This window comes from Apium graveolens, chromosome 11, assembly GCF_009905375.1.
Source record: "Apium graveolens cultivar Ventura chromosome 11, ASM990537v1, whole genome shotgun sequence".
Classification (NCBI taxonomy): domain Eukaryota; kingdom Viridiplantae; phylum Streptophyta; class Magnoliopsida; order Apiales; family Apiaceae; genus Apium; species Apium graveolens.
In genome coordinates this window covers 61,709,124-61,735,412 of record NC_133657.1, presented here as the reverse complement: position 1 = coordinate 61,735,412, position 26,289 = coordinate 61,709,124, and the positions used below count along the sequence as shown (strand labels likewise).

Here is a 26,289-nt window from a genome sequence, read left to right as displayed (position 1 = left end):
CACTATATATATTTGGATATCATTGTTATGAATATTTGGATATCATTGTTATCATAACAATGATAAAACATATTATTCTATAAATATGTTTATTTTTTGCCGAACTTAAATGTTTTCAACGAACTAATGTTTTCATAAAATATTCCATGTAAACTAATACATTTTTAGGATGATCTAGTTGCTAACACATGTATTCTTCGGAATCTCTAATAATACTTGATCCGATTTAAATTAGAAAAAAGCCTGGTCCGATCCGATCCGGCTCGAAAAAAAGCCCGGTTAGGCCCGCCTCGAGAGCCCAAACGGACTCTGACATTTCCGGAAAGTCCGGTCCGGCCCGATCCGGTCAAAGTCAAAGCCCGAAAAGCCCGGTCCAATCAAAGCCCGGGCTTTTTAAGGCCCGGTCAAAAGCCGGCCCGATCGTCTTTTTGTGCATCTCTAAACTCATCTGATCAAATTCCAACAACTTGATGTTACTAACGTGTCCGTTTTCCAAACTATATCTTCTTTTATTAATAAAAGTAATAATTATAAATTCAAAACTTTAGCCTTTAGGCCATTTTAATGTATGATTATATAAAAATTCTTAATGTAAATAAAACTTACTTTTAAAATTAAAATGAATTCTTTCTTCTTGTTTTTTGTTTATCAGCGAAATGGCGCGGGAAAAAAACTGACTTATTAGTTAGGCAATAAAAAGAAGTCCAAGAAAATGTACATAGAGATTATTATTACAAAGAGAAAGAAAGGGTATGACTGATGCTACTTTCCTAGATTGGCGTGCCTATCTCATTATCTATATCTCCCATGTCTTGTCTATCTTCCTGTTGTTTTAATTCAATTTTATCCCATCTTTCTTACACTTTCATAATCAAACACACACACTTATATATATACATATATAGCCTAGCTTCACACATAAACTTGTATATTCACTTGTAACAAACCTCATTAAGTTGTTGCATTGATTTTCTTGAAAAATATTTAAAAAATGGGTACCACGGCTGAACAACGTCTGAGTTTGATCCAAAAACATTTTCTTCCGGTTGTACAGGTGGATCATGAATCTCTTCTTCAACCAAACCAGACATCTTCCCTATTTGTTCAAGGTTCTCTCTCTCTCTCTCTGTTCATTGCAATGGCGCTTTGTTATTTATCAAATAAAACTTGCACCACTCAAGTAAAAAGTTGCATTACCTTTTCTTATGCACCTGATTTGATAGCAATTATAATCATTGTCAGTTTATCACTACTACTGTTTTTTGTTTTTTAGTAAGTCGTAATAAGAGGCGGTTTAGGATGGTCATCATAAATCGATAATATGTTGTTGCCCTGTTATTTGGAAAGTCGTAATAAGAGGCAGTTTAGGATGGTCATCATAAATCGATAATGTCTTTGTTTATATAAAATAATTCTTGTATTGGATTTGGATATATATGATATGATATGATATGATCATGAATTCGAAAGTTTTGATTTTCTTGGTTGGGAGAATTGTGTTTGTCTAAGCAGGAAAATGCTACTAACAATATAACTAATGATTGCTTATAAGCGTTAGTAGAATACAATATAAGTCGAAAACACCCTATGTTGTGTTTGGTTGAGATGAATGAAAATGTAGGGAAGGGAATGAAATTTGAACTATAATATGTATGATTGTTCACATTTTTCGTTCTTTCCATTCCATTGCATCCTCCCCAACCAAATACAGCATTAGAGTTTTAGATGAGGTGGAATTTTGTTGTCCCAAAGATGTGCGCCTTTGATGTACTCTTCGACCCAAAAATTGGCTTTCGAGTAAAGGGGAAGTGTTTGATTAGTTGGGAGCTTCCTCTAACACATTAAGGTTTTAGATGGTGAGCTGGTTACTTAACAGTAAGCTAGAGTATCGACTGGGCTAGGGACTTATTTCATTACAGACATTTTTATAGTGGATTGTTGTGGTAGGTAGTAGACTTGATCAAGAAGCTAAACCAAATGTTGCTTTAATCAGTGTAGTGACCACTGTCATTGTGGTTTACTGGTGACAATAATTTGTTGAAACTTTTCTTAATTTATTTGTTTCGGATGTAGGTCAAGGGTACAGTGTAGTTCTTCCTGAAAAATTACAGGATGGAAAGTGGAACGTTTACAGGTTGGCATCACATCATACTGATAATCTGGATATATGTTTCTGTTACAGCTGTTATAGGTTCTGTGACATTCGCTAATAACTATACTTTTTAATGGTAGATCTGCACGCTCGCCACTGAAACTTCTTACCAGATTCCCTGAACATCCTGACATTGGTACATTGCATGATGTTTTTGTGTAAGAAATATATTAATTTTTTCTTGATAAGAATTTAGAGAATTATATATTGGAAGTGAACAAATAGTAAGGTCTGATGTTATATCTGTTCAGACATGCAGTTGAAACATTTAGAGATTACAAGTACCTGGGTACACGCATTCGAGTAGATGGAACTGTTGGAGAGTAAGTATACAGTTACCCACTATTTTGTTTTCTTAGAATGATAGATTGAAATTACACACACACACGTGCGCGCACTTGACCACTTATGAAGATTTTATAGCATTCTTGAATTTCACAATCAACTGAAAGATCCACCTTTCCGTGAACATAATGGCTTCGACTAAAACATATCTACTTGAAGACTGAATTGTTATTGTTTATTATCTGTAATAAAATGCTACAATAAGGTATGCTCCAGTTTCGTCTCACTTATTCTTAGACCGAACTAGCCTATCATAACTAAGTATAAGAAAATTGAACACACTAGCAAGGTTATTTTGAGCCACGATCAAAACAGATAAAGAATATATAGTTTGTACAACATGTGATATAAGAAAGCTATGAGGGTGAAGATGAGGTCTTAACAAGATTTCGAGAAACCTGTGAGGGTGAAGATGAAGTCTAACAAGATTTCGGGAAATTTATGAGGGTGAAGATGAAGTCTAACAAGATTTCAGGAACTATGAGGGTGAAGATAAGTTCTAAGAAGATTTCAGTTTGTTTAAGAGAGTGGAAAGAAGCCCAAAGTTCTAATCTGTTATTAAAACAAACGTGTTTGTTCCTCTGGTAATGTGTTTGAGATGGGAATTGGAAGATAAACAGCTCTTTCTGCTTAGTTTGTGTAGTGTTTCCATAACTCGAAGTTAGTTCTTGATTTTCTTTCCCTGAATTTTAAAATGACAAAAAAAATTAAGAAGTTACTTTTAATAAATGATCATGCAGAAAGACATTCCTGATGATAAGTAAACGTTCTCATATTGCTTTTTGAAATCTAAAGGTATAAATGGATGACGTATGGTGAAGCGGACGCTGCTCGTGCAGCAATAGGTTCAGGTCTTCGCGATTACGGATTACCGAAAGTGAGTGATTGAGCTTATTGTTCCCATGCATTATTTATTTTGTATCAACTAATGAATTAGTTCTCCTTCAAGAACTCACTTGGTGATGTGTAAGGGACTAAGGGTATCTATTTTACTAGTTTTTATTATTGATTTCCATTTCCTAGACCACAAATAAACGCTCTCGGATTATATAATTAAGATTAGAAACTAATAAAACTGTATCTTGGGTCTTTTACGTAACAGGGAGCTTGCGTAGGACTATATTTTATTAATAGACCAGAATGGCTCATTGTGGATCACAGTTGCTCAGCGTACTCATATATTTCAGTCCCGCTATATGATACTCTTGGTGGGTATGTGGCATACTTAAAATTCTTACTATAGAGGATGGGTTAAATGAAATTGTATCTTATCTTCTCTGCAGGTCCTGATGCTGTCAAGTATATTGTAAATCATGCTGATCTTCAAACTGTCTTTTGTGAGCCTAAGACACTGAACACAGTGAGTTTAGTCTCCCACAACATTGTAGACTTCTGCAGTTTAATTATCTCTAGGAAGAAAAATAAATGAAAGGATAAGTTCCATGTACCGATGTTACATGTTGTCTATAATTTATGTATATTAAAAGTTGCCCTTTTCTTCATTTATATTCGTATGCGGTTGCATGTTACATTAATTTATTTTCTGATGTTATGGTTCTTCAATCATTTGATCAATGATGAACCCATTACATGTACGAGCTATAAAGTAAATCATTCTTGATAATGCAGTTATTGAGCTTCTTATCCGATATTCCATCTTTACGCGTGATAGTGGTATGTATAAACTTCAACTTCTGAACCAATTAATTCGAAAAATAATAAATTAGATATGGTTATTAACTATTTGTCCATCCATCTTTCATGTTGGCAGGTGGTGGGTGGCGTAGATGAAAACCTCCCCTCGCTGCCATCAGCAGTTGGTGTTAAAGTTATATCGTACTCAAAGCTACTAAGTCAGGTTATCTACTTTTTTTTATTATAATTTTCATTTTGCCCATCTATGGTATAAGCAGGGACAAAATAAATTAGACTCAAAATATTTTGTTCTTTTAGGAAGTTATCCCGGTAGTAGAAAGTTGAGTGTATTTATCAAATTCGCTGTCTCATTCCTGTCCTCCGTAGCATGGACAAAAGCATGCATCACATAACACCTAATATTATGAGAACAAATTAAATCAGTTGTTTCCCTTAGAATTAGTTTACAGGCCCAATAATTTGGATATGTATTTTTAAAGAAAATACATCTTGTAGTCCATTATCTGGTTCAGAAGTAATTGTCAAAATATTTTTATTTACTCTTTCATCTCTTTCGTTTTAGTCATTAAGTACAGTTTATCGATCATGAATTTATTTGATACTAAGCAAACTTTACCTAATCTTATTATAGTAGTTGAAACGTCAGGAAATATTGTTTTGCTTCACCATATTATCAGTTATCATAAGAACTCCACTATTAAATAGCAATATTAATTGACAAACCAAGTGAAAATAGATTGGCATATCACTTGGAATAAAACTGGGCAACTGTTATTTATGTCATATAAATCTCTTTCTTCTCGATACATATTTTGAATGTCACTAGCTGATCTCTAAGGATCAAATCTTGTTTCAAAAAAGTAAAAGCCAGCCGTTTCTCATGTCAATGACCTATCTCACCTATTCTTGTTTGTCGTAATATTTGTGTTAAAATCATCTTTCGTATTGTTTGATATTTTAAAGATTCAGTGAATGATAAGTATGTTTAGTAAATGCAATTGTAATGTTTGATATCTTACTTTCACCTTCCAGGGCTGTAACAGTGATTTACCTGAAAGAATATCTTATAACTCAAGAGATATTATTTAAACTCTAGGACTACTCTGAACTAATATATATTTTTGAAAACAAGAGATAGGTTTCCATAAGCTTTGGGTTATCTTATCATAAGTCCTGGGATTTTGTCATAGAAACATACTACCATGATTATGGTCTATAATAATTTATTTAAGCTATAATAATAGTATATAAGAACTTAAGAAGTTTACTGACAATTGGTTTTCTTAGGGTCGTAGTAATCTTCAACCATTTTTCCCTCCTAGACCCGAAGATGTTGCAACTATATGTTACACAAGTGGAACTACAGGAACACCAAAGGTAAAACATCATCCTTAATACATTTAGTTCCCTTTTTCGCTGCTAATATGCTTTATCTGCACCAACAAGGTATCCTATGAGATAAATTTTGAATAACAAAAATCTTTTGTCTCTCATTCACAATTCATGGTTAGGGGGTTGTTTTGACGCATGGAAACTTCGTTGCAAGTGTTGCTGGCATGACTCGATCATTGAAGTTCTTTCCAACAGACATGTGAGTTATTCGCGTACTTATTTTTCTTTTATAAATCCTTACTTTCTGATCTATGCACAAAGTTCCTCTACATTCGAATTTAATTTTTTTTGTGTATAATGAACCATCATATTTTAATAGATATATATCGTATCTTCCACTGGCACACATTTATGAACGAACCAACCAAATTCTATCAATGTACTATGGAGCTGCTGTTGGTTTCTACCAAGGGGTATGTGACTCGTTGATACATAAAATTTGAACTTGCTAATGATTGTGGTCGAAACTACTTTAAAGATTTTGTTTCGTTAGTAGTCAGCTTTGGTATATGCTGCTAATTCCCTTGTTGCGGCTATCTTGATATTGTTACCCTGTTTATTAGTAGTTGTAGTGCACTGGTTGTGATGTGCAAATTTTCATTTATCTAATTAGTTAAATGTTTAAGTTGTGTCTAGACTGATATGTAGAATTTTTCCTATAAGTAATGTAGACATTGTAAACAATTAAAATAATAAATTATGCACATGTCATACTAGGTAAAGTGTTGGTAGGAGTAATCCTAGATCTGCCACATCACTTTCTACAAATATACATGCAATCCTCGTCACCGTCATCCCTTTACTTTTCCCCTCCCTTTTCTCATGCCATCGCTGTTTAACTATGACCATGTTACCTTTCATTTTCACTTCTAAGTTAATCAGGAGTATTGTTTGTTTACTACATTCAAGTATGGATTCCTTCTATCTTCAGGACAACATGAAACTGATGGATGATTTAGCAACTTTAAGGCCAACAGTATTTTGCAGTGTTCCTCGCCTCTATAACAGAATTTATTCTGGGTAATTATTGCCAGCTTCTGGTTTGATCTTTATTTCAATCTCACGTATGTGATCACGCTGCTCATCATCCATAACATGGTTTCAGAATTTTGAATGCCGTAAAAAGTTCTGGTGTTCTGCGGGAGCGACTGTTTAATGCTGCTTATAACTCGAAGAAGCAAGCCATAATGAGTGGTATGTCCTCATTGGTTTCATATATGGTAATCATTTTATTGTTGTTATTAGGAAATAAGAAACATGGAAATTATAACTGCAAGAAGCAAGCCATAATGATTGGCATGTCCTCATTGGTTTCATATATAGTAATCATTTTATGGTTTTTATTAGGAAATAAGAAATATGGAAATTATATTTGACTACACAGTATGTTAGGTCACACACACTGTAGAGGGGGCGAATACAGTGTATAGTACACTCAAATCGAACTTAAAGAACTTAAGTAACAGAAAACAAACTTTATTGAAACAATAAACTCTGTTACAATATGAAACTGTTACCTCTCAGTGATGAACAAATATCACGAGAGCTGCTAGGGTTATATAAAATAATAACTTCGATAATGATAATACTTATAGTGTAAACCCTATGCCTGTGTTTATATACTACATAGTTACAAGGTAATCGCTAATTGATATGGAATATAATTCTGCTTCCTAAAATATATCAATCAGATATCTTCTATTCCAAGTATTCCATTCTTCACGGAATTCCTTCTTCATGCATATCTCTTCTTATGTTTATCTCGATCTTCTTTCCTTTAATCAGCTACTGTCCTTATCTGATTGTCCTTCAGCACTTAAGTTCTGATATCTATCATCTGATGATTATCTCCTGATAATACAAGTACTGATATCCTTAAGTCCTGACTTCCAGTATAAGTACTGATCAACAGTTAAGTACTGATCTATCCTGTTCACACAAGATCTGAAAGCTAAACATAAAACATATTAGCCATGACATTATCAAATATATCTAACAATCTCCCCCAACTTGTAAATTAACAAAATATACAAGTTAAACAGATATTTGATGATGTCAAAAACATTAAGTACAAATGCATGAGAAATAGACTAGATAACTACAACTTACAGTCCTTAAAGTTTTACCAATTTCAACTTCTGATAACAACTTCAATCTGTATAAATATCAGAATTTAAGCAGTTGTAGATCTTTGACTTGGCTTCATCATCTTCTGATCTCTCTGATGTCAGGAGTTGTTCTGAGATAGTTCTTCAACAAACATTTCTCAGCATATCTTAGTTCATCAATCATTCTCCTTTTAACACCTTTAAGCTCTGCAGTATCTTCACCGGTTTGAAAGATTGCAGCTCTGAGATCATTAATCTTTGCTTTCCTTAACTCCTGATCTAGTCTTATAACATAAGCTTTGTCAGATTCAAGATTGAATTCAAGTCCCTTAATACCAAGATACGTTCTGATCTTTGCAGTATTAGGCTTCATATCAACAATATCACCATTGTGATCTCTGTAATTTGGAACATATCTGCTGTCAGACTTAACAGAATAAAGCCTTTTCTGTCTCTGAATCTGTTCTTTTAAGTAGTTTGCAGCAGTCTCTGTTATTCTGTCATCCACTTGAAGTAAGAAAAGTACATGCTCCAATTCTTCAAAATACTTCAAAGGAATGGCATTTTGTCTTATATGATAAACCCTACCATCTGTCATGAAATACAACATGATGTATTGTTTCAAGTAGGTATGGTAAACCATCTGTACAGATTCCAGTTGATTCAATCTCTCAGGAGTTGCTCCAATACCTGGTTCACTCAAGGAAGTTGGATCATCGGTAGTGTTGTGTACTCTTCTTTCATCAGCACTTCCCAATCCAGTTTTATCTCTAGCTTCCTTTCCAGTAACTACTCTTGCTTCAAAACCACTTGGAGTAGTCTTCAAAGATTGAGTCTGTTTTGCTTTAGTGAATCCTGGTAGGAGTGTTTTAGATCTATTTTCTGATATCAAGTTAACTTGAGCACTGTCAGAGGTTACTTGCTTCTTCTGAATATCAGAACTTACAATTTCTTGACTCTGAACAACTTGAGCCATGTCAGAGGTTGTTTTAAGAACTTTTCTTGAAGTCAGAGCAAGATCATCTTTTCCATCAGTAATTTCTTCTTCCTCAGGAGGTACATAAGGCTTGATAGGTTCACCAACCTTTTCTTTACCCTTGGATCTTGGATCTATCTGTGGTTGTGATCTAGCCAAAGTTTCTTCAGTATGTATCCTTTCTTTGATCACAATGCCTTTAGGTTTTGGAAGTAACTTTTTACCAGAAGCTTCAGATTTAGATGTGACTTTCTCTGATTTAAGTCTGGCTTCTTCTTCCTTTAAACTTTCCAAGTCCATCCCTGGATTTTCTTGAAGAAATAACTGTCTTGACATTTTCTCATCAAGATCTAGAAGTTCATCAGAACTTATCCTTTTACCAGCAGCAGAACTTATTCTTTTCCCAGTATCAGAACTTGTTCTGTGACTAGCTTGTCTTGATGTAAACCTTCTACCTTGACTATGACCACTACCCATTCCAGAGGTTCCTTGGTCATCTTTTCCATTATCCTTTCCTTGCAGTGTCGTGTTGGTTTTGCATTTGGACTTAATTACCTTCTCCCCCTTTTTGGCATCAGCAGGTAATAAAAGAGAGATAAGTAGTTCCACTGAGGTCTGGATTTCAGTAAGTTGCGATTGCTGAGAAGCTTGATTTGTCAGAATTTGATCAATCTGAGCTTGTTGCTTCTCTTGAGTTTTCTCAATATAAGCAACCCTGTCAATGGTAGGTTGGAAGAACTTTTTTTCTTATCAATTTTCCAAACTTGTTCCTGTTTGATAAAGTTCTCCTGATACTTGTGTAGCTCTGCATGAGTGTTGGAATGAAGACCTTGTAGATGTTTAGTACTCAATGCAGTGACTCTAAGCTGGGTTTTAAAATCATCAGAATGTAACATTTCATCAGCTTTAGTCAAGTGCTCAGCAAGATGTAAAGCATTTGGAACACATGAAACTGAGTTCCATTCCTTAGTCCACTCCTGACCTGCAGGAGTTTCACTCCAAGATACTGGTGTATCCCTGATAACAAACTCCTTTACCAGTTCAGACTTAGGAAGAGTCAGTGGAGGAGTATGTCCTGAAGGACCTGCTTCATCAGCATCTACAGTTGTAGCAGCCTCACCAGTATCTCCAACATTTGCAGCATCAGAACTTAGAGAATCAGTATCTTCTGATAAGACAACAGTGTGAGTAGCAATGGAGGCTTCAGCATCCTCTAATTGCTGATCTGATACTAAGTTCTGATCAACAGCCATATCCTGATGCTTACCTAAAATCTTATCATCAGCATCTTGATGCATAGAAGGTGTTGGTGATAACTCAGGAGTTTGAACAGCATCAGTAACAGGTGTTGTGGAAGGATTATTTGCTGTTGGAGCTTCTAAGAAAAGTATTTCAAGCACAACCAGGTTCTGAATATCAATTTCAGCACTTGTGCCTGGATCAACAAGAGACACAGAAGGTGAATTAGCCTTGTCAGATACAGCTTCCTGAGATGGAGTTGATGGAGAAGAAGTGACTGGAGCAAATTCCTTGTCTTGTGAGATCAGAGATTCCTGATCCCCTTCCTTAGCTGCTTCCTCATCATCTGAAACTGACCTTTGTGCCCTCTGTTTCTTGTACTTCCTAGTTGATTTGGATTCCTTGGGAGTTTCAGGAACTGTCATACGTCTAAGCCTCTTGAGAAGCCTAGAACCCCCAATTGCAGAATCCTTCTGAGAAGTTGCCTTCTCAGCTTCATCTACCACAGGTTCTGAAGAAGGAATCTGATCCTCAGAATCTGATTCATCTCTCAAAGTAATTCTCCTCCTCTTTTGAGGTTTTTGAGGAACAGTCTTTGTTCTCTTTGGCTTAGAGGATGTAGGCTTCACAATAGGTGCTGAAGAAGAAGGTTGAGCAGTCTGTGAAGTGGAGAGATAGAATTTGAGATAAGTTCTGAGGGTAGGTTGAGTAGAATGAGAGGTAGGTACTGAGGTTGATGGATTTTGGTTATGGTGAGTTGGTTGAACATTTGAGTAAACAGATTTGTAAGTAGCAGGATCAGCATTTACCAGAATCTGTTTCACAGACTGAGGTATCTGTAATTGTCTCACCATTGATTTCTTTGTGTCAGCATTTATCAGGTCGTTAAAGTACCTTTTTGCAACCTTAAAAGGTGGGGTTTGAGTGCTGACTAACTGGGGTTCATCAGTACAGTAAGTGTAAATAAGTTGACAGAATCTAGCAAAATAAACATCTCTATCCTCTGTCATCCTATCCCCAATAAAACCAATTATTCCAGTTACAAAATCAAAATGAGTTTGATGGATAATAGCATACCCTATGTGCTGACTCAGAATTGGGATATCATCAAAATTTGAACATTTGTTCCCAAAAGCTTTGGTGATGCAATCAAAGAAGAAACTCCATTCTCTTCTGATATTAGCCCGTTTCAACTGTCCAAGTTTCGTCAGACTCTTTTCATATCCCAATTCAGTCATTAACTCCCGAAGGGCTGAGTCCTCTGGAACTGAGAAAGTACAATCCTCGGGAAGATGTAAAGCCCTGCGTACTGTACCAGGAGTGACTACAAAAGATGAATCACCCACTTGAAAGATAATATTGGGAGTTCCACGGTTACCACCATCATCAAAAACGCCAGTCCTCCAGAACCTCAGAACTTGTTGACTTGAAAATAATTCAGGCTGAGTTAAGGCGTACCCAACCTCACTATGTGCAAGAAGATCTTGCACAAAGTGCAATTCAGATGGAGCTTCAGCATGATCAAGAATTGCAGCATAGTTGTTTGGAACAAACTTAGCTCCATCAATGATTAAATCCTTTGGTGCCATGTGAAAAAATTTAGAGTTAAGTATGCCTGATAGGTGTTTGATATAATATCTGTATGAAAACAACGGAAATAGTAAAGTGAAGGAGAGTAAAAGTAAGAAGAGAGATAGAAGATGAAGAAATTAAAAAGATTAAAGAAATCTTCTCTCTGCTGTACTTATACAAAAAAAATATTACCGTTGGACACCTGTCAGACATGCAGTAATAACAGATAGTTACTGGGCTCGAGAAAACAGTAATCATGACTTACCCATTTGCCGAGTTTCAAGGAAAAACTGTTCCATTTATCAAGGGAAACAATTCAAATTTTAACCCGTTATCACTGATTGGATTATTTGTCACTGCAACATTAATATTCTGAAAATAAATCATGTTAAAAATGACCGAGATAATTTCGATGAATAAGTGCTGACGGAGAATCAGAACTTAAATAAAAACAAAATTTAAATGGTCATCAGAATATCAATCAGGATTTATCAACACAAGATAAAATAACTCAGAGACAAAATCTTGAAGTAAAAACAGTTTTCATTAATATATCAAGTCAATACATATATGAAATGGAAATTACATCAATACAAGATTTTCCCTAAGCTTCTAATCCTAACGTCAACAGCTTTAGTCCTAGCTAAGAAGCCTGACAAAGCTGAGGATGAAGAAGAACAGGAAGAAGACAAGATTAAGTCATCTTCCTCTTCCTATCTTCGACGAACAAGATGGCGAGTCGTATGATTCGCTCTTGCTGACGGATACGACGAAGGTGAAGATCTCTTCGAACGGCCACCAGATCACGTTTAATAACCTCTGGAAATTGAATCCAGAGATTGTGAGGGATGTTGGTGATAGGGTAGGGAGTTGGAATTCCATTCAAAAAGACATGCACAGTCTCATCACCGTAATTGTAGAACCAGCCAAATTCAGCCATTTGTGATAGTAAATGAAAAACAAGACTGAATTTGTGATAAAAGTGTGATGAGAAGACTAATGTGAAGTGGCTGTTTATATAGGCAAGAGAATGCCAAGAGACGCAAAGATATTGAATGCTGACAGGTAGAATTAATTCTACCTCGTCTCCCTAGACTTGGAAAAAGAATAACAGTCATTGGAAAGAGGAATCATGGTCTAGACCGCACAAGACACAAGAAACAGTGGACTGTTCAAGTACAAAACCATTAATCCTAATCATAGTGACTATTAATCTTCCACTTCAACATATTTGAGTACAAACTGAGACTGTTATCAAATTTTATTCAAAGATAATCTAAGTAAAGGATTAGACTGAGAAATCAGAACTTAGACCTATACCAGAACTTAACAGTCATCAGAACATAATTTCTTAACTCGAAAAAGGAATGCCCATCTTAGTAAATCCTCATACAAGTTCTGAGTTATGAACGTCAGAACTTAATCATCAGAACGTGTAACTTAGAACTTGTCCTCAGAATTTGTGCAATAAGGACACACTGACTGTTTATCGAAAATAACATAGACCACCACATAAATTTTCATCATTCAGATGGAGTGATTAGTGTGTGCATTAAGCTAAAAATAGACAGAGTAAAGTCTGATTCACTGCAGTACATCTTAGAAATAAGGCATAACTAAAATTTTGCTAAAGATCTGTCATTGTCCTGAAACCGACTGAAGAATGAGTTTATGCTTGAGTCCACCTCAACTATTTTGTGCTAATTTTATGCATCTTTTGAAATTCTATTGTACAGTGGCTTCTCGGTGTAAGTGAGTCACGACTGTTTATCAGAATTTATGCTATTTTCAGAGTATTTCTCCAGTAACCATAGAGTGTGAAAAGTCACCAAGAAAATATTTTGCTTTTCTGATGCATATTTACTTAATACCAGCAATGCACTTGGGTCGTCCCTTCCACATTTTTACTCTAGATCTCAAAGGAGTACCTGATTTTATTCTTTGATCTTTTTGCTTTTTCTTTTGATAAGAGAGGTCTATCAGCACTTAGTGCATTCAGCAGTTTTACTAGTATCAGAACTTAACAGATGAGTAGCATTATTCTAATTTGTGACTTAGTAATAAGATATACAAAGTGAACTTAACTAAGCTCAATTATCAGAATTTGCTAGTGTCATAAGATTTCCACTGAAATAATTACTTCTTCCATGGAATCATTTGTTTATTGAAGACTACTAGGTCAGTATCTAGCACAGTTATCCTCATAGGATTGAATAATTACTTAAACAGACATATCACTTATCAGAGTTTAGAAACATATATCAGACAACAGTCAGTACTTAAAGTCATGTATCAATTAAGCACAGAATATACAATGAGATTAATTCTGTAAATACTGAGCATAAAGTCTGATAACACAGAACAAGACTAAGCAGATTTAGAGAAAGAACCTGAAACCATTCCAAGTTCATTTACCAATCTTGTAAAAGTAGCTTCACATAATGGTTTTGTGAAGATATCTGCCAACTGTTGATCTGTGGGAACAAAATGCAATTCCAATGTACCTTCATCCACATGTTCCCTGATGAAGTGGTACCTGATGCTGATGTGCTTTGTCATAGAGTGTTGAACTGGATTACCTGTCATAGCAATAGCACTTTGATTATCACAGTAAATAGGGATTTTGAAATATGTTAACCCATAATCCAGTAACTGATTCTTCATCCAAAGAATCTGTGCACAACAGCTTCCTGCAGCAATATACTCTGCTTCTGCAGTTGATGTGGAAATTGACTTTTGTTTCTTGCTGTACCAAGAAACCAATCTGCCTCCAAGAAATTGGCAGCTTCCACTTGTGCTTTTCTTGTCAATTTTGCAACCTGCAAAATCTGCATCTGAGTAACCTATTAGTTTAAAATCTGATTCTCTAGGATACCATAATCCCAGAGCAGCTGTCCCTTTAAGATACTTAAAGATTCTTTTTACAGCTGTTAAGTGAGGTTCTCTTGGATCTGCTTGAAATCTTGCACAAAGACAGGTAGCATACATGATATCAGGTCTACTAGCAGTTAGATAGAGTAGAGAGCCAATCATACCTCTGTAGTCAGTAATATCTACTGATTTACCGGTATCCTTATCCAGTTTTGTTGCAGTGGCCATTGGAGTGGATGCACTTGAACAATCTTGCATTCCAAATTTCTTTAGCAAGTTTCTGGTGTACTTGGTTTGACAAATAAAAGTGCCTTCCTCATTCTGCTTGACTTGAAGGCCCAGAAAATAGCTAAGCTCCCCCATCATACTCATCTGATATCTTGACTGCATTAGTTTGGCAAACTTCTTGCAAAGTTTGTCATTTGTAGATCCAAAAATGATATCATCAACATAAATCTGGACCAGAAGTAAGTCCTTTCCATGGTTGAGGTAGAACAGTGTTTTGTCTATTGTCCCTCTGTTGAATCCACTTTCTAGAAGAAACTGAGCTAAAGTCTCATACCATGCTCTAGGAGCTTGCTTAAGTCCATAAAGTGCTTTATCAAGCCTGTAGACATAATCTGGATGTTTGGTATCTACAAAACCTGGAGGTTGTTCAACATATACCTCTTCCTCCAATTCTCCATTGAGAAAAGCACTTTTCACATCCATTTGAAAGACAGTAAACTTTTTGTGAGCAGCATAAGCCAAAAATATCCTTATGGCTTCTAACCTAGCAACTGGTGCAAATGTTTCATCATAATCAATTCCCTCCTGTTGAGAGTATCCTTTTGCAACCAGCCTTGCCTTATTCCTTGTAATTATGCCATCACTATCAGTTTTGTTTCTGAATACCCACTTTGTACCAACAACAGATCTATTCTTTGGTCTTGGCACTAGGGTCCAGACTTTGTTTCTTTCAAATTCATTCAACTCTTCCTGCATTGCTTGCACCCAATCAGCATCTTGAAGAGTTTCTTCTACTTTCTTTGGCTCAGTCTGAGAGAGAAAAGAATTGTATAGACACTCATTTGAAGTACCTGTTCTAGTTCTGACACCTGCATCAGGTTTTCCAATTATCAAATCAGGTGTATGTGATTTTGTCCACTTCCTTGCAGATGGAATGTTCTCTCTAGAACTGGATGCTCCCCCATGATCCATGCTATCTTCATTTTCATTTTCTGATGCTCCCCCTGAAACTATGCTCTCTGAGTTGGATTTTTCAGAATTAAGATTTTCAGCACTATCAGAACTTGGCTTATCAGAACTTGACGAATCAGAACTTGAAGAGCCAGATGCATGTTCTGATGTTTCCTGAGATGTGGTAGGATCTTGAGTATGACCCCCCTGCATAGGTGCATCTTCCTTGAATGTAGTCACCACAGTTTCAATAACATCAGAGTTTAATCCGTCAGAGTTTGTAGTATCAGGACTTAGACTGTCAGGATTTTCAGTATCAGAATATGAGTCTTCATTTTCAAATCTCAGCTGATCATGGTCAACGAAATCTTTAAGACCAGTGATCTTCTTGTCATCAAAAGAGACATTGATAGATTCCATGACCACTTTTGTTCTCAAATTATAGACTCTGAAGGCTTTTGTGGAAAGTGGATATCCAACAAAGATTCCTTCATCAGCTTTTAGATCAAACTTTGATAGCTGTTCAGGATGAGTCTTGAGAACAAAACACTTGCATCCAAATACATGAAAATATTTCAGATTTGGCTTCTTTTTCTTCACCATCTCATATGGTGTTTTTCCATGCTTGTTAATGAGTGTTGCATTTTGAGTAAAACAAGCAGTCTGCACAGCTTCAGCCCAGAAATAGGTTGGAAGCTTTGCTTCTTCAAGCATTGTACGTGCAGCTTCAAAGAGAGTTCTATTCTTCCTTTCAACAACTCCATTTTGCTGTGGAGTTCCAGGAGCAGAAAATTCCTGCTTTATTCCATGGCCTTTGCAGAACTCTTCCATTATCAAATTCTTGAACTCAGTGCCATTATCACTCCTTAAAATTTTCACAGAATCTTTGACTATTTTATCCAGCTGTTTGACATGATCAATCAAGATAGATGCAGTTTCACTTTTTGTGTGCAAGAAATACACCCATGTGTATCTGGTGAACTCATCCACTATGACCAACGCATACTTCTTCTTTGCAATAGACATGACATTTACTGGACCAAATAGATCAACATGTATAAGATGATAAGGCTCAAGAATTGATAATTCAGTCTTGCTCTTGAATGAAGATTTTCTTTGTTTGGCTTTCTGACATGAATCACAAAGACCATCAGGAGCAAATACTGTTTTTGGCAATCCTCTCACAAGATCTTTCTTGACCAGTTCATTTATATTGTTGAAATTTAAATGAGAGAGTTTCTTATGCCAATTCCAGCTTTCTTCAATTGATGCTCTACTTAACAGACAGATTGCAGAGCCATCAGTACTTGTTGAAAGCTTAGCTTCATAAATGTTACCACGTCTATATCCTTTCAGAACAACTTTGCCTTTAGATTTACTCACAATTTCACAGTGTTCTTCAAAGAAATCAACATGATAACCTCTGTCACAGATTTGACTTATACTCAGAAGGTTGTGTTTAAGTCCTGAGACCAGAGCTACTTCTTTAATGATGACATTCCCAAGATTGATATTGCCATATCCCAATGTTTTTCCAATGTTGCCATCTCCATAAGAAACACTTGGGCCAGCTTTCTCCACAAAGTCTGATAGCAGGGCCTTATTTCCAGTCATATGACCTGAACATCCACTGTCCAGAACTAGAATATTTTTCCTGTTGCCCTGCAATCATAAAGACCACTAATTATTAGTTTTAAGGACCCAGACTTGCTTGGATCCTTTGGCCTTATTAAGTTTGTTAACATTTGCAGCGGATTTAGCATCAGAGTTTATGTTAACATTTTTCTTATCAGAATTTACATTATCAGACTTTGAATCAGAATTTATACTAGAAGGAACAATGGAAACTTTCTTCAAAGAAGGTTTTATTTGATAATAATCATAGTACAAACTATGATATTCCTTACAAGTATAAATGGAATGCCATAAACTACCACAATGAAAACAAGGATTTTGTGGTTTGTATCTAACTGACTGACTCTTAACTCCTGATTTTGAAGGTAAGGAGTTAATATTCTTATTTTTCCTGCAAAAAGAAGCCAGATGGTTAGAACTTCCACAGTTATGACATGTTTTCCTAGGAGCATCAGGAACAGGTTTATAATCATTGCTTTTATTCACACCTTCCTTTCCATTCCTATTTTTCTTAGGTGATTTTACCTTGTTTGCATTCTTGACATCTTTCAGCTTATGCTTAAGCTGCTTCTTTGTCATTAAGCCTATGTTTACTTCAGCTGTCTTTTCCTGTTTTAGTTTGTCAGAAGTTAATTCCTCTTTAACTTCTGATTTCTCATTATCAGACTTTACAGTTACAAACTTAACAGGTTTTAACTTTGGCTTTTGCTTAACAACAGACTTAATTTCTTCAGTTCCTTTATCATTCTTATTTTCTCCATAACCTAAGCCCTCTTTCCAATTTTCACTACTTAGCAAATTTTGAGTTGTTCTACCAGAGTTAGTCCAAGTCCTGATTATCTCTCTTTCCTTTTCTAACTCAGTTTTTAGAGATTCATTCATTTTTAGCACTTCATCCCTAACATAAAAAGCATCATCTCTATCCTTCTGAGTTTGATGGAATATAACTAACTCTTTTTCTAAGAAATCATTTCTTTTCTTAAAAACAAGATTTTCAGAAGTTAATCTTTCACATGTTAAGGTTTGATCTCTATAACTAACAAACATGGTTTTAAGATATCTTCTCAACTCATTAATATCATCAGTATGAAAAGCATAAGTAATCTGAGGTACCTTTGTTTCAGCAGCTTCAGAACTGCTCTCAGCACTTTCTTTATCAGCATTTGCCATCAATGCATAGTTCTCCTCACTTTCAGAGTCTGAAGTGTCTGTCCAGCTTTTCTGCTTTGTGACAAGAGCCTTGCCTCTGTCACCCTTTACCTTCTTGCAGTCAGGAGATATGTGGCCTTTCTCACCACAGTTATAGCATTTAACATTGGTGTAATCTCCTCTGCCTTCAGATCTTCTGAAATTCTTCTTATCAGAACTTATGCTTTTCCTGGAAAACTTCTTTCCCTTCCTGAACTTCCTGTATTCAATCTTTGTGATTCCTTTCACCATAAGAGCACACAGCTTCATCATCTCCTCATCAGCATCAGTCTCAGGCAAGCTTTCAGAATCTGAGTCATCATCACTCTCAGAACTTGATGACTCAGTATCAGACTTTATGAAAAGAGCTTTACCCTTGTCTTTCTTTGAGGAAGCTGCTTTGGGGAATTCTTCTTCAGCCTTAAGAGCAACTGTCCTTGACTTTCCTCCTTTCCTCTTGCTTCTTTGTTCCATCTCCAGCTCGTGTGTCTTGAGCATTCCATAGATTTCGTCAAAAGTTGTTTCATCAAGATTGTAGTTGTCTCTTATTGTCGTTGCCTTCAAATCCCAGCATTCAAGAAGAGCTAATAGGAACTTAAGGTTTGAATCTTCAAGATCATACTCTTTATCAACCAATGACAAATCATTCAAAAGTTTGACAAATCTATCATATAAATCATTCAATGACTCATTAGTCTTTGAGTCAAATTGTTCATACTCTTGAGTGAGTATTGTCTTCCTGTTCTTCTTAATTGTGTCAGTTCCCTGACATCTTGTTTCCAGAGCATCCCATATCTCCTTAGCAGTCTTGCAGTTGATTACCCTGTTTGACATTACATTATCAATGGCACTATGCAGTAAGTGTCGTACCTTAGCATCCTTAGCAATTGATGCTATGTCCTCAGCAGTATAATCACTCTTCTCCTTTGGTACGGTCATTGCTGCTTCACCTGCAACTGCAACAGCGAGTTTGGTTGGTTTGTGAGGACCTTCCTTGATTCTATCAAGGTATTCTGGATCTGTTGCTTCCAGGAACATGGTCATCCTTACCTTCCATATGGGATATTCAGATGGTCTCAGTATGGGGACTCTGATGGTCTCATACCGACTCTGAATTTGTGTCTTCGGTGGTTCCTCAGTTTTAGTAGGCTTAGTTGGAGTTTCTGTGTCCGACATGATTGTGTTTGGATCTTTAACTGTATGTATGTTAACAGATAAGCTCTGATACCAATTGTTAGGTCACACACACACTGTAGAGGGGGTGAATACAGTGTATAGTACACTCAAATCGAACTTAAAGAACTTAAGTAACAAAAAACAAACTTTATTGAAATAATAAACTCTGTTACAGTATGAAACTGTTACCTCTCAGTGATGAACAAATATCACGAGAGCTGCTAGGGTTATATAGAATAATAACTTCGATAATGATAACACTTATAGTATAAACCCTATGTCTGTGTTTATATACTACACAGTTACAAGATAATCGCTAATTGATATGGAATATAATTCTGCTTCCTAAAATATATCAATCAGATATCTTCTATTCCAAGTATTCCATTCTTCACGGAATTCCTTCTTCATGCATATCTCTTCTTATGTTTATCTCGATCTTCTTTCCTTTAATCAGCTACTGTCCTTATCTGATTGTCCTTCAGCACTTAAGTTCTGATATCTATCTTCTGATGATTATCTCCTGATAATACAAGTACTGATATCCTTAAGTCCTGACTTCCAGTATAAGTACTGATCAACAGTTAAGTACTGATCTATCCTGTTCACACAAGATCTGAAAGCTAAACATAAAACATATTAGTCATGACATTATCAAATATATCTAACACAGTAAGAACGTGTCACCATATTACATTAGGATCTAACAACAAGTGTAAGCAAATCAATTGTATTAGATGTCAACCTGATGAAACACACAATGCCAGATAGATAGCCCGCCTATAAAGATGTATTCATGTTTCGATGGCCATATACCCAAATTATAGACTTTCTGGTAAACCATCACCAATTCAAAAAAAATTCCTGAGCTATCCACATATTCTCCCTAAAAGTGAGGATGAATCAACCTACCGTTTTGCTGACTACTACTGCACATTAATATCTCTGAAATCTCTTACAGCAGCGCACAATAGGTGAAAACTTGGTAGCAATGCATCCTATTCCATAGAAACTCACTAGAATGTATAAATGTCAGATCGGAAATGTATTCCTCTCATATACCAGTCTTGTGCCATCACCTAGTAATATCTTTATATCGTATAAACTCATCCAAACTGGATCATGGAAATGCATACCTGGAGAGGGGGGGGGGGTATAAGTAGGTATTATGTTTAGATATGACAGTTATAGTTTACCAAGTGTAAATGGACTACTGTTTAAGAATTCAGTGTTTTAACAAGTAAAATAGCCTGCCTGCTCTTTAAGCGTCTTGCTGCTCCAAAGATGAATGTAGAACAAATTTTAAATCTAAAGTAAAGAGCAGGAATGCTACAATATTTGCTAGTTTTAGTTCCTATTTTCTGTCTTGGCTTACTTTCTGATCTGACATCAACTCGGTGCAAAACTATATATCTACTAGTTTTTTCACGGGGCAGGGAAACAGGAGAACCTGCACCATTTTATGTGTTATGGACACTATACTAGTATTTTTCACCAAGCAAAAATGTAAAGGCAAGAATAATTGGGTGGGTATGGATTTCCTGGTCTGAGCTGTCTGCCGTGAGTTTCTTCAAACAAATATTATGTTGCTTGTCCTGCAATTAAGTAATAAATAACCGACAAACTTTGTACTCATTGTTGAAGCCCCTAGGGGGAGCCAGCCATTTTACTTCTGTCTATCTTGTGTAATTGCATATTCCAGCTAGCTTCATGATTTATCATAATAGTACAAATCAGTCAAAACCATTTTGGTTCAGATAAAATATGTTCCTTATAAGTTATAAACAGAATAGGTAGGTAGCAACTACAGTATACAATACCATTAGAATTAAATCTCTATCTTTACATCACTTTGCTTAAAGTTTTACAATTGGTGGTGCTCCATTTGGGGTTATAACACGACGGATGTCAAGAAAACTGGAATTTATGATGTGATAATGATTAAATTAGAATTATGTATAAACAGATGCATTCACCATACGTGATGTATAAAGAAACTTGGATAAGTAGCACTGCATACTTACATATTGACCAGACTATAAATTATCATATTTGTGTTAAACTTATTATTGGTGCATTAGTATATTGAGTATGGTACTAACTATCATATATACAACTTTTTATTCCACACCTGAAGAGCAAAGACTATCAAACATTTTTCTGAGAAGTTATTACAAGAATCTGCAAATCCAGACTTGGGTACTACACCTACAAAATAATCCTTGTTCTTCTAATTTATAATTGTTAAAAAATAAAAAATTGCAGACTGCCTAATGAAGTGATTAGGACTCACGTGGTGCATGTAAGATTAGGAGGGGAAGCTAAGATGGATAGATTTTATTGTTCATTTATGCTTTTTGATCTTGTTTTTCTCTTTCGTTAAAATTTTTATCATGCGAACTTTCCAGGACGAAGGCCTTCATCTATGTGGGACAAGCTAGTTTTCAATAAAATAAAGGCTAAAATTGGGGGGCGAGTTCGTTTCATGTCTTCGGGTGCTTCACCTTTGTCACCCGATGTCATGGATTTTTTACGAATGTAAGCTGTTGAATGTGCATTTGCATTTATATGTTTGCTCAGTCATAAGCTACTAAAATCTAGCTTTCAATAGTTCATACTGACCGTTCTTGTTCTATAACGGCATTTCCTTTGTAACAGATGTTTTGGCTGTCCAGTTATTGAAGGCTATGGCATGACTGAGACCTCCTGCGCCATAAGCACTTCGGAAGAAGGGGATAACTTATCTGGTCATGTTGGTTCTCCTAGTCCTGCATGTGGTAAGCTACGTATGACCTGATGAATACGGATGCACTTACTTTTTCCATATAGTAGTTTAACTTAAGTAAATAAACATTGTAGAGACAGAACATTGTAAATATATTTGTACCTAATAACTGGCTTGGATAGGAGCAATCATGTATCTCGAGTTGTTTTATTGTATTTTATTTCTCTACCTGCATCTCATTGATTGCCTGGGGTACAAGGGTACGAAGCATATACTATAGTACAGTCAAATGATATCTAAGGCTCTGTTTATTTCCCCGGAAAATAACTTAATTTTATGAAAAATATTCGGGAAACTAATTTTTGGGAAAATATTTTCCTCTGTTTAAGTTTCATTGAAAATATTATATGAGGACAGTGAAAAGTAGTTCAGGATTTGAAAAGCAATTCCCAAACAGGCTTACATATCTGTATAACCTGTTCTCTATTACTAAAGTTTCAAATTTAACCTTTCTCAGAAGTAAAGCTCGTGGATGTCCCTGAAATGAATTACACATCTGAGGACCAGCCTTACCCGCGAGGAGAAATCTGTGTCAGAGGTCCCAACATATTTCAGGGTTACTTTAAAGATGAAGTGCAGACGTGAGTTGCTCTTTGAATGTAAAACTAGATAATTGATATTATCCAGACAAAAATTGATCAACTAATATATTATATCACACATTGCAACTTAGTCTTTAATTTATCAGGAGAGAAGTATGTGATGCTGACGGTTGGCTGCATACTGGAGATATTGGATTGTGGTTACCTGAAGGCCGGCTTAAGATCATTGATAGGCAAGCCCACTACTGTCTATTATAATATTGCTTATTTAGATCTGCTCCAGAACTCTCTGTGCAATTGTAAAATTTTCAACATCATGTATCGATCGGACTGAAATAAGTGCCTCTGAAGTGAAATTATTTGTGTTGAAATCATGACAGGAAAAAGAACATATTTAAGTTGGCACAGGGAGAATATATAGCACCAGAAAAGATTGAGAATGTGTATGCGAAGTGCAAATTTGTTGCCCAATGCTTTATATATGGTCAGGATACAAAAAAGCTTGTTTTTCAAATTGCTAAATGTCTCCATGCTAACTTCCATAGTGCACTTTAGGTGACAGTCTGAACTCCAATTTAGTAGCTGTGGTCTCGGTGGAGCCAGATGTGCTGAAGGATTGGGCTATGTCTACAGGCATCATGGTAACATATTTGTTCTAATATTTGTTTACGAGGACATGAAATATTGGGTTCATAATGGGTCTAGGAGTTCCCACTGTCAAACTATATATATTTTTATAAACCCATAGCAGAGGTTCCAGTATACATTTATATTCTGCTTGTTGATACACCTTCCTCTTGTCTTTATCTCCTATCTTTTCTTTGAATGCCTCTTTTGCCCGTCCTTACATTGTTGTTTACCAAGTGTTCCATATTAAATTGTGGTATAACAGAAATTAAGGTGTCATTAGTAATTGGGCTATATAGGGTTTGCTTAAACTCTCGTCAAATTGTTGTCGGAGGTCTTACTCTGAAAGCAAGCATTCCAGCTCTTTCAGTTGTCATCATTACCATCCCTACATATAAAACCTATAGTTCTTCTTAAAAGTTATAATATAATTACTTATTAAGTATAGTGGAGATCAGTTGTATCTTTAAAATGTAATCACTTTTATGGAATAAATGTCTTTCTCAGTGAACTAGTATTATTATATTGGGAAATTATTGAATTCAGTGTGAAGATCTGGGACAATTATGCAAGGACCTAAGAGCAAGGGCCGCAGTTTTGGCCGACATGGATGCTGTGGCACAGGAAGCTCAGGTATTGTATCTGAAGAATTGAATTTTGCTATTCATCAAATTACCTTAAACCTATCATTAGTATGGACACTTATTCTCTTTCACAGTTGAGGAAGTTTGAATATGCGAAGGCTGTAACATTGGTACTGGAACCATTTACTTTGGAAAACGGTCTTCTCACTCCAACGTTCAAGGTAATGCTCCATCTCTTCCTGTACATTACGACATAAATATCAATCTCAATATAACTTTTTGGAAATCGAGTATAACAAGTTTACAGACGAGGTATAGTTCCTAAGAAACCAAAGTTTTGACTGTTCTCATCTTGCTCTTTGTAGATCAAGAGGCCTCAAGCAAAGGAGTACTTTTCCAAAGCAATTTCAGACATGTACGCAGAACTTGATGCGTCTGACACAATACAGGAGAAATTTTGAGCAGAAGTAATAACCAAGACATAGTGCAGATGGAATCAATAGTCTGAAATGGATCAAATAAACTACTACAAGTATTGTTGTAATTTCAAACTTGTTTTCTTGTGATCATAGCGGGAGTTCCTGAATCCTAATTAATTTTCTGAGGATGCCTTAAAAAGTAGTGCCATACAATGGTTATCAGTAATGTGTATAATACTTTACAATTGTTTTACATGCAAATACCGTATATGTTGTGACATAATCATTCATCAAAAGGCATTCCGATCCGACAGCGTAGAAAGGAATGCAGTAATAATCTTTTAAATGATTGTTTTTCGCTCCAACAGTCATCCACAAGAAGTATATGGTATATGGTGAAATAGTCTCTTCTATCTAATTCTTTAAACAAAGTACTCGAGAGTCAAGACAGACAAAAATATTATTTTCAAACAAAAGTTAATACATTTGTTCACGAAATTAGTACATGCAGTGCAGTTCTGGCTTACATGGATGTAAAACCAAAATAAAAATAAAAATAGTAGACTTGTTCAAGCATCTATAGTAAGGTAACACATTTAATGAGTTTGAAGATTAAGTTCCGATATTCAATAAAATAAACTAAATCCAGATTTAAGTATTGCACTAGTAAACTACCTGGATGTAAATGCTCACAGTAAATTTCAGACATTTTCTGCTGATCAGTGTAGGAATCCAAAGCCCTCATTTTTATTTCTGGGGACCCCTATGGAAATACTGATTTTGAAAGAAATGATTTCTGTAGTGTCCATAATACTTGTCAAAATTGTTATCCTACCAAACACGACTCTCAAGAGTAGATACATACATACAGTTAACCACTTTCATCCTAAATATACAAAACTATTCCAATGCAGATGGAGTGCTTTCGATTCATTGAGACACTCTTCTAAACTTTCTGATGCATAATAACAATAATACTAACCAGGTGAAATCGATTTCAGACATTTATTTAGAACTTGATGCATCTGATACAAACCACAAGTATCAAACTGATAGTCTCAGTTCGATCATACTAGAAGTATTGTTGCAATTTAAGACTTGTATTCTTCTGATCATTGCAGGAGTCCCTGGATCCTAATACACCACAATAAGTCATAATTTTGATAGACTGTAACATTCGAATATTGATTTATACAATTCAGTATCACTCAACTTTGGGCCTCGTTAAAACCCCACAAGAGTAAAATCAAATAGGAAAAAAGCTCTGAGGGGAAAAAGAGTGCCCTACTAATTACATGACATAAGTGTTATATACGATGGAAACTTCTTTTTGGTTTTGCGCGCTCCCATGGCCATCAATTTTTGCCTCAGACTCGGCTTTCCTTTGGAGTTTGCAGTGCACCTTGGCCGCTCCTTAACTAGTTTTTGAAAATCAATGATCTGAATCTGTCTTCGTAGCTTAGCGTCTCCATGTTGTTGGTAACGCTCGTGCAACTTCTGCCTCGTAGCTTTGAATTTAGAATCATAATCAGCAGTCGTCGTCATCTTTTTATCTACCACAACACATTGATTTCTATGATCCAATCTCGGATGACAATCTACGAAATTTCTCTTCTGGTCTTTTTTCTCCACAGCTTCTTCTTTTGTTTCTCCAAGAAAGGCTTTTATCTCCGCTTCACTAAAATTTAGAAATTTCAGCCCCTTTCCCTTCCCATGATTCCCATAATGGCGAGGACAAGGCTTCTTGGTGAACCTGCCTTCCAATGTAAAATCATGATCCGCTTTCCTCTTCTTGTCGGCTACCGCTACATCTTTGACAGGCTGTTGCACCGCGAACTTTGCA

General features: G+C 35.8%; 1 protein-coding gene across 3 annotated transcripts; it reads left to right on the top strand.

Annotated features, from left to right (window-relative positions):
• The first annotated feature begins 762 nt into the window (after positions 1-762).
• Positions 763-24,707, top strand: LOC141697832 (long chain acyl-CoA synthetase 7, peroxisomal-like). 3 transcript variants are annotated; one of them, XM_074502384.1, is made up of 23 exons: positions 767-1,109; positions 2,074-2,134; positions 2,233-2,310; positions 2,404-2,475; positions 3,293-3,374; positions 3,600-3,705; positions 3,781-3,857; positions 4,127-4,171; positions 4,269-4,355; positions 5,441-5,530; positions 5,665-5,744; positions 5,865-5,958; positions 6,477-6,565; positions 6,651-6,739; positions 21,898-22,027; positions 22,148-22,266; positions 22,732-22,855; positions 22,963-23,049; positions 23,197-23,300; positions 23,372-23,457; positions 23,990-24,076; positions 24,162-24,248; positions 24,393-24,707. In XM_074502384.1, the coding sequence occupies exons 1-23, from the start codon at positions 992-994 to the stop codon at positions 24,486-24,488; spliced, it is 2,088 nt and encodes a 695-aa protein (XP_074358485.1). In that variant the 5' UTR covers positions 767-991; the 3' UTR covers positions 24,489-24,707. The 3 variants fall into 3 exon arrangements, with proteins under 3 accessions (XP_074358487.1, XP_074358485.1, XP_074358486.1); XM_074502385.1 differs by lacking the exon at positions 767-1,109 and having other exon boundaries at positions 2,072-2,134; positions 2,412-2,475; XM_074502386.1 differs by lacking the exons at positions 24,162-24,248; positions 24,393-24,707 and having other exon boundaries at positions 763-1,109; positions 23,951-24,076.
• The last annotated feature ends 1,582 nt before the right edge of the window (positions 24,708-26,289 follow it).

Coding starts and splice junctions, on each gene's coding strand:
- LOC141697832 (XM_074502384.1), top strand. CDS start 992: ATGGGTACCACGGCTGAACAACGTCTGAGTTTGATCCAAAAACATTTT. Junction 2,135..2,232: donor GGAAAGTGGAACGTTTACAG/GTTGGCATCACA, acceptor TTTTAATGGTAG/ATCTGCACGCTCGCCACTGA. Junction 2,311..2,403: donor ACATTGCATGATGTTTTTGT/GTAAGAAATATA, acceptor ATATCTGTTCAG/ACATGCAGTTGAAACATTTA.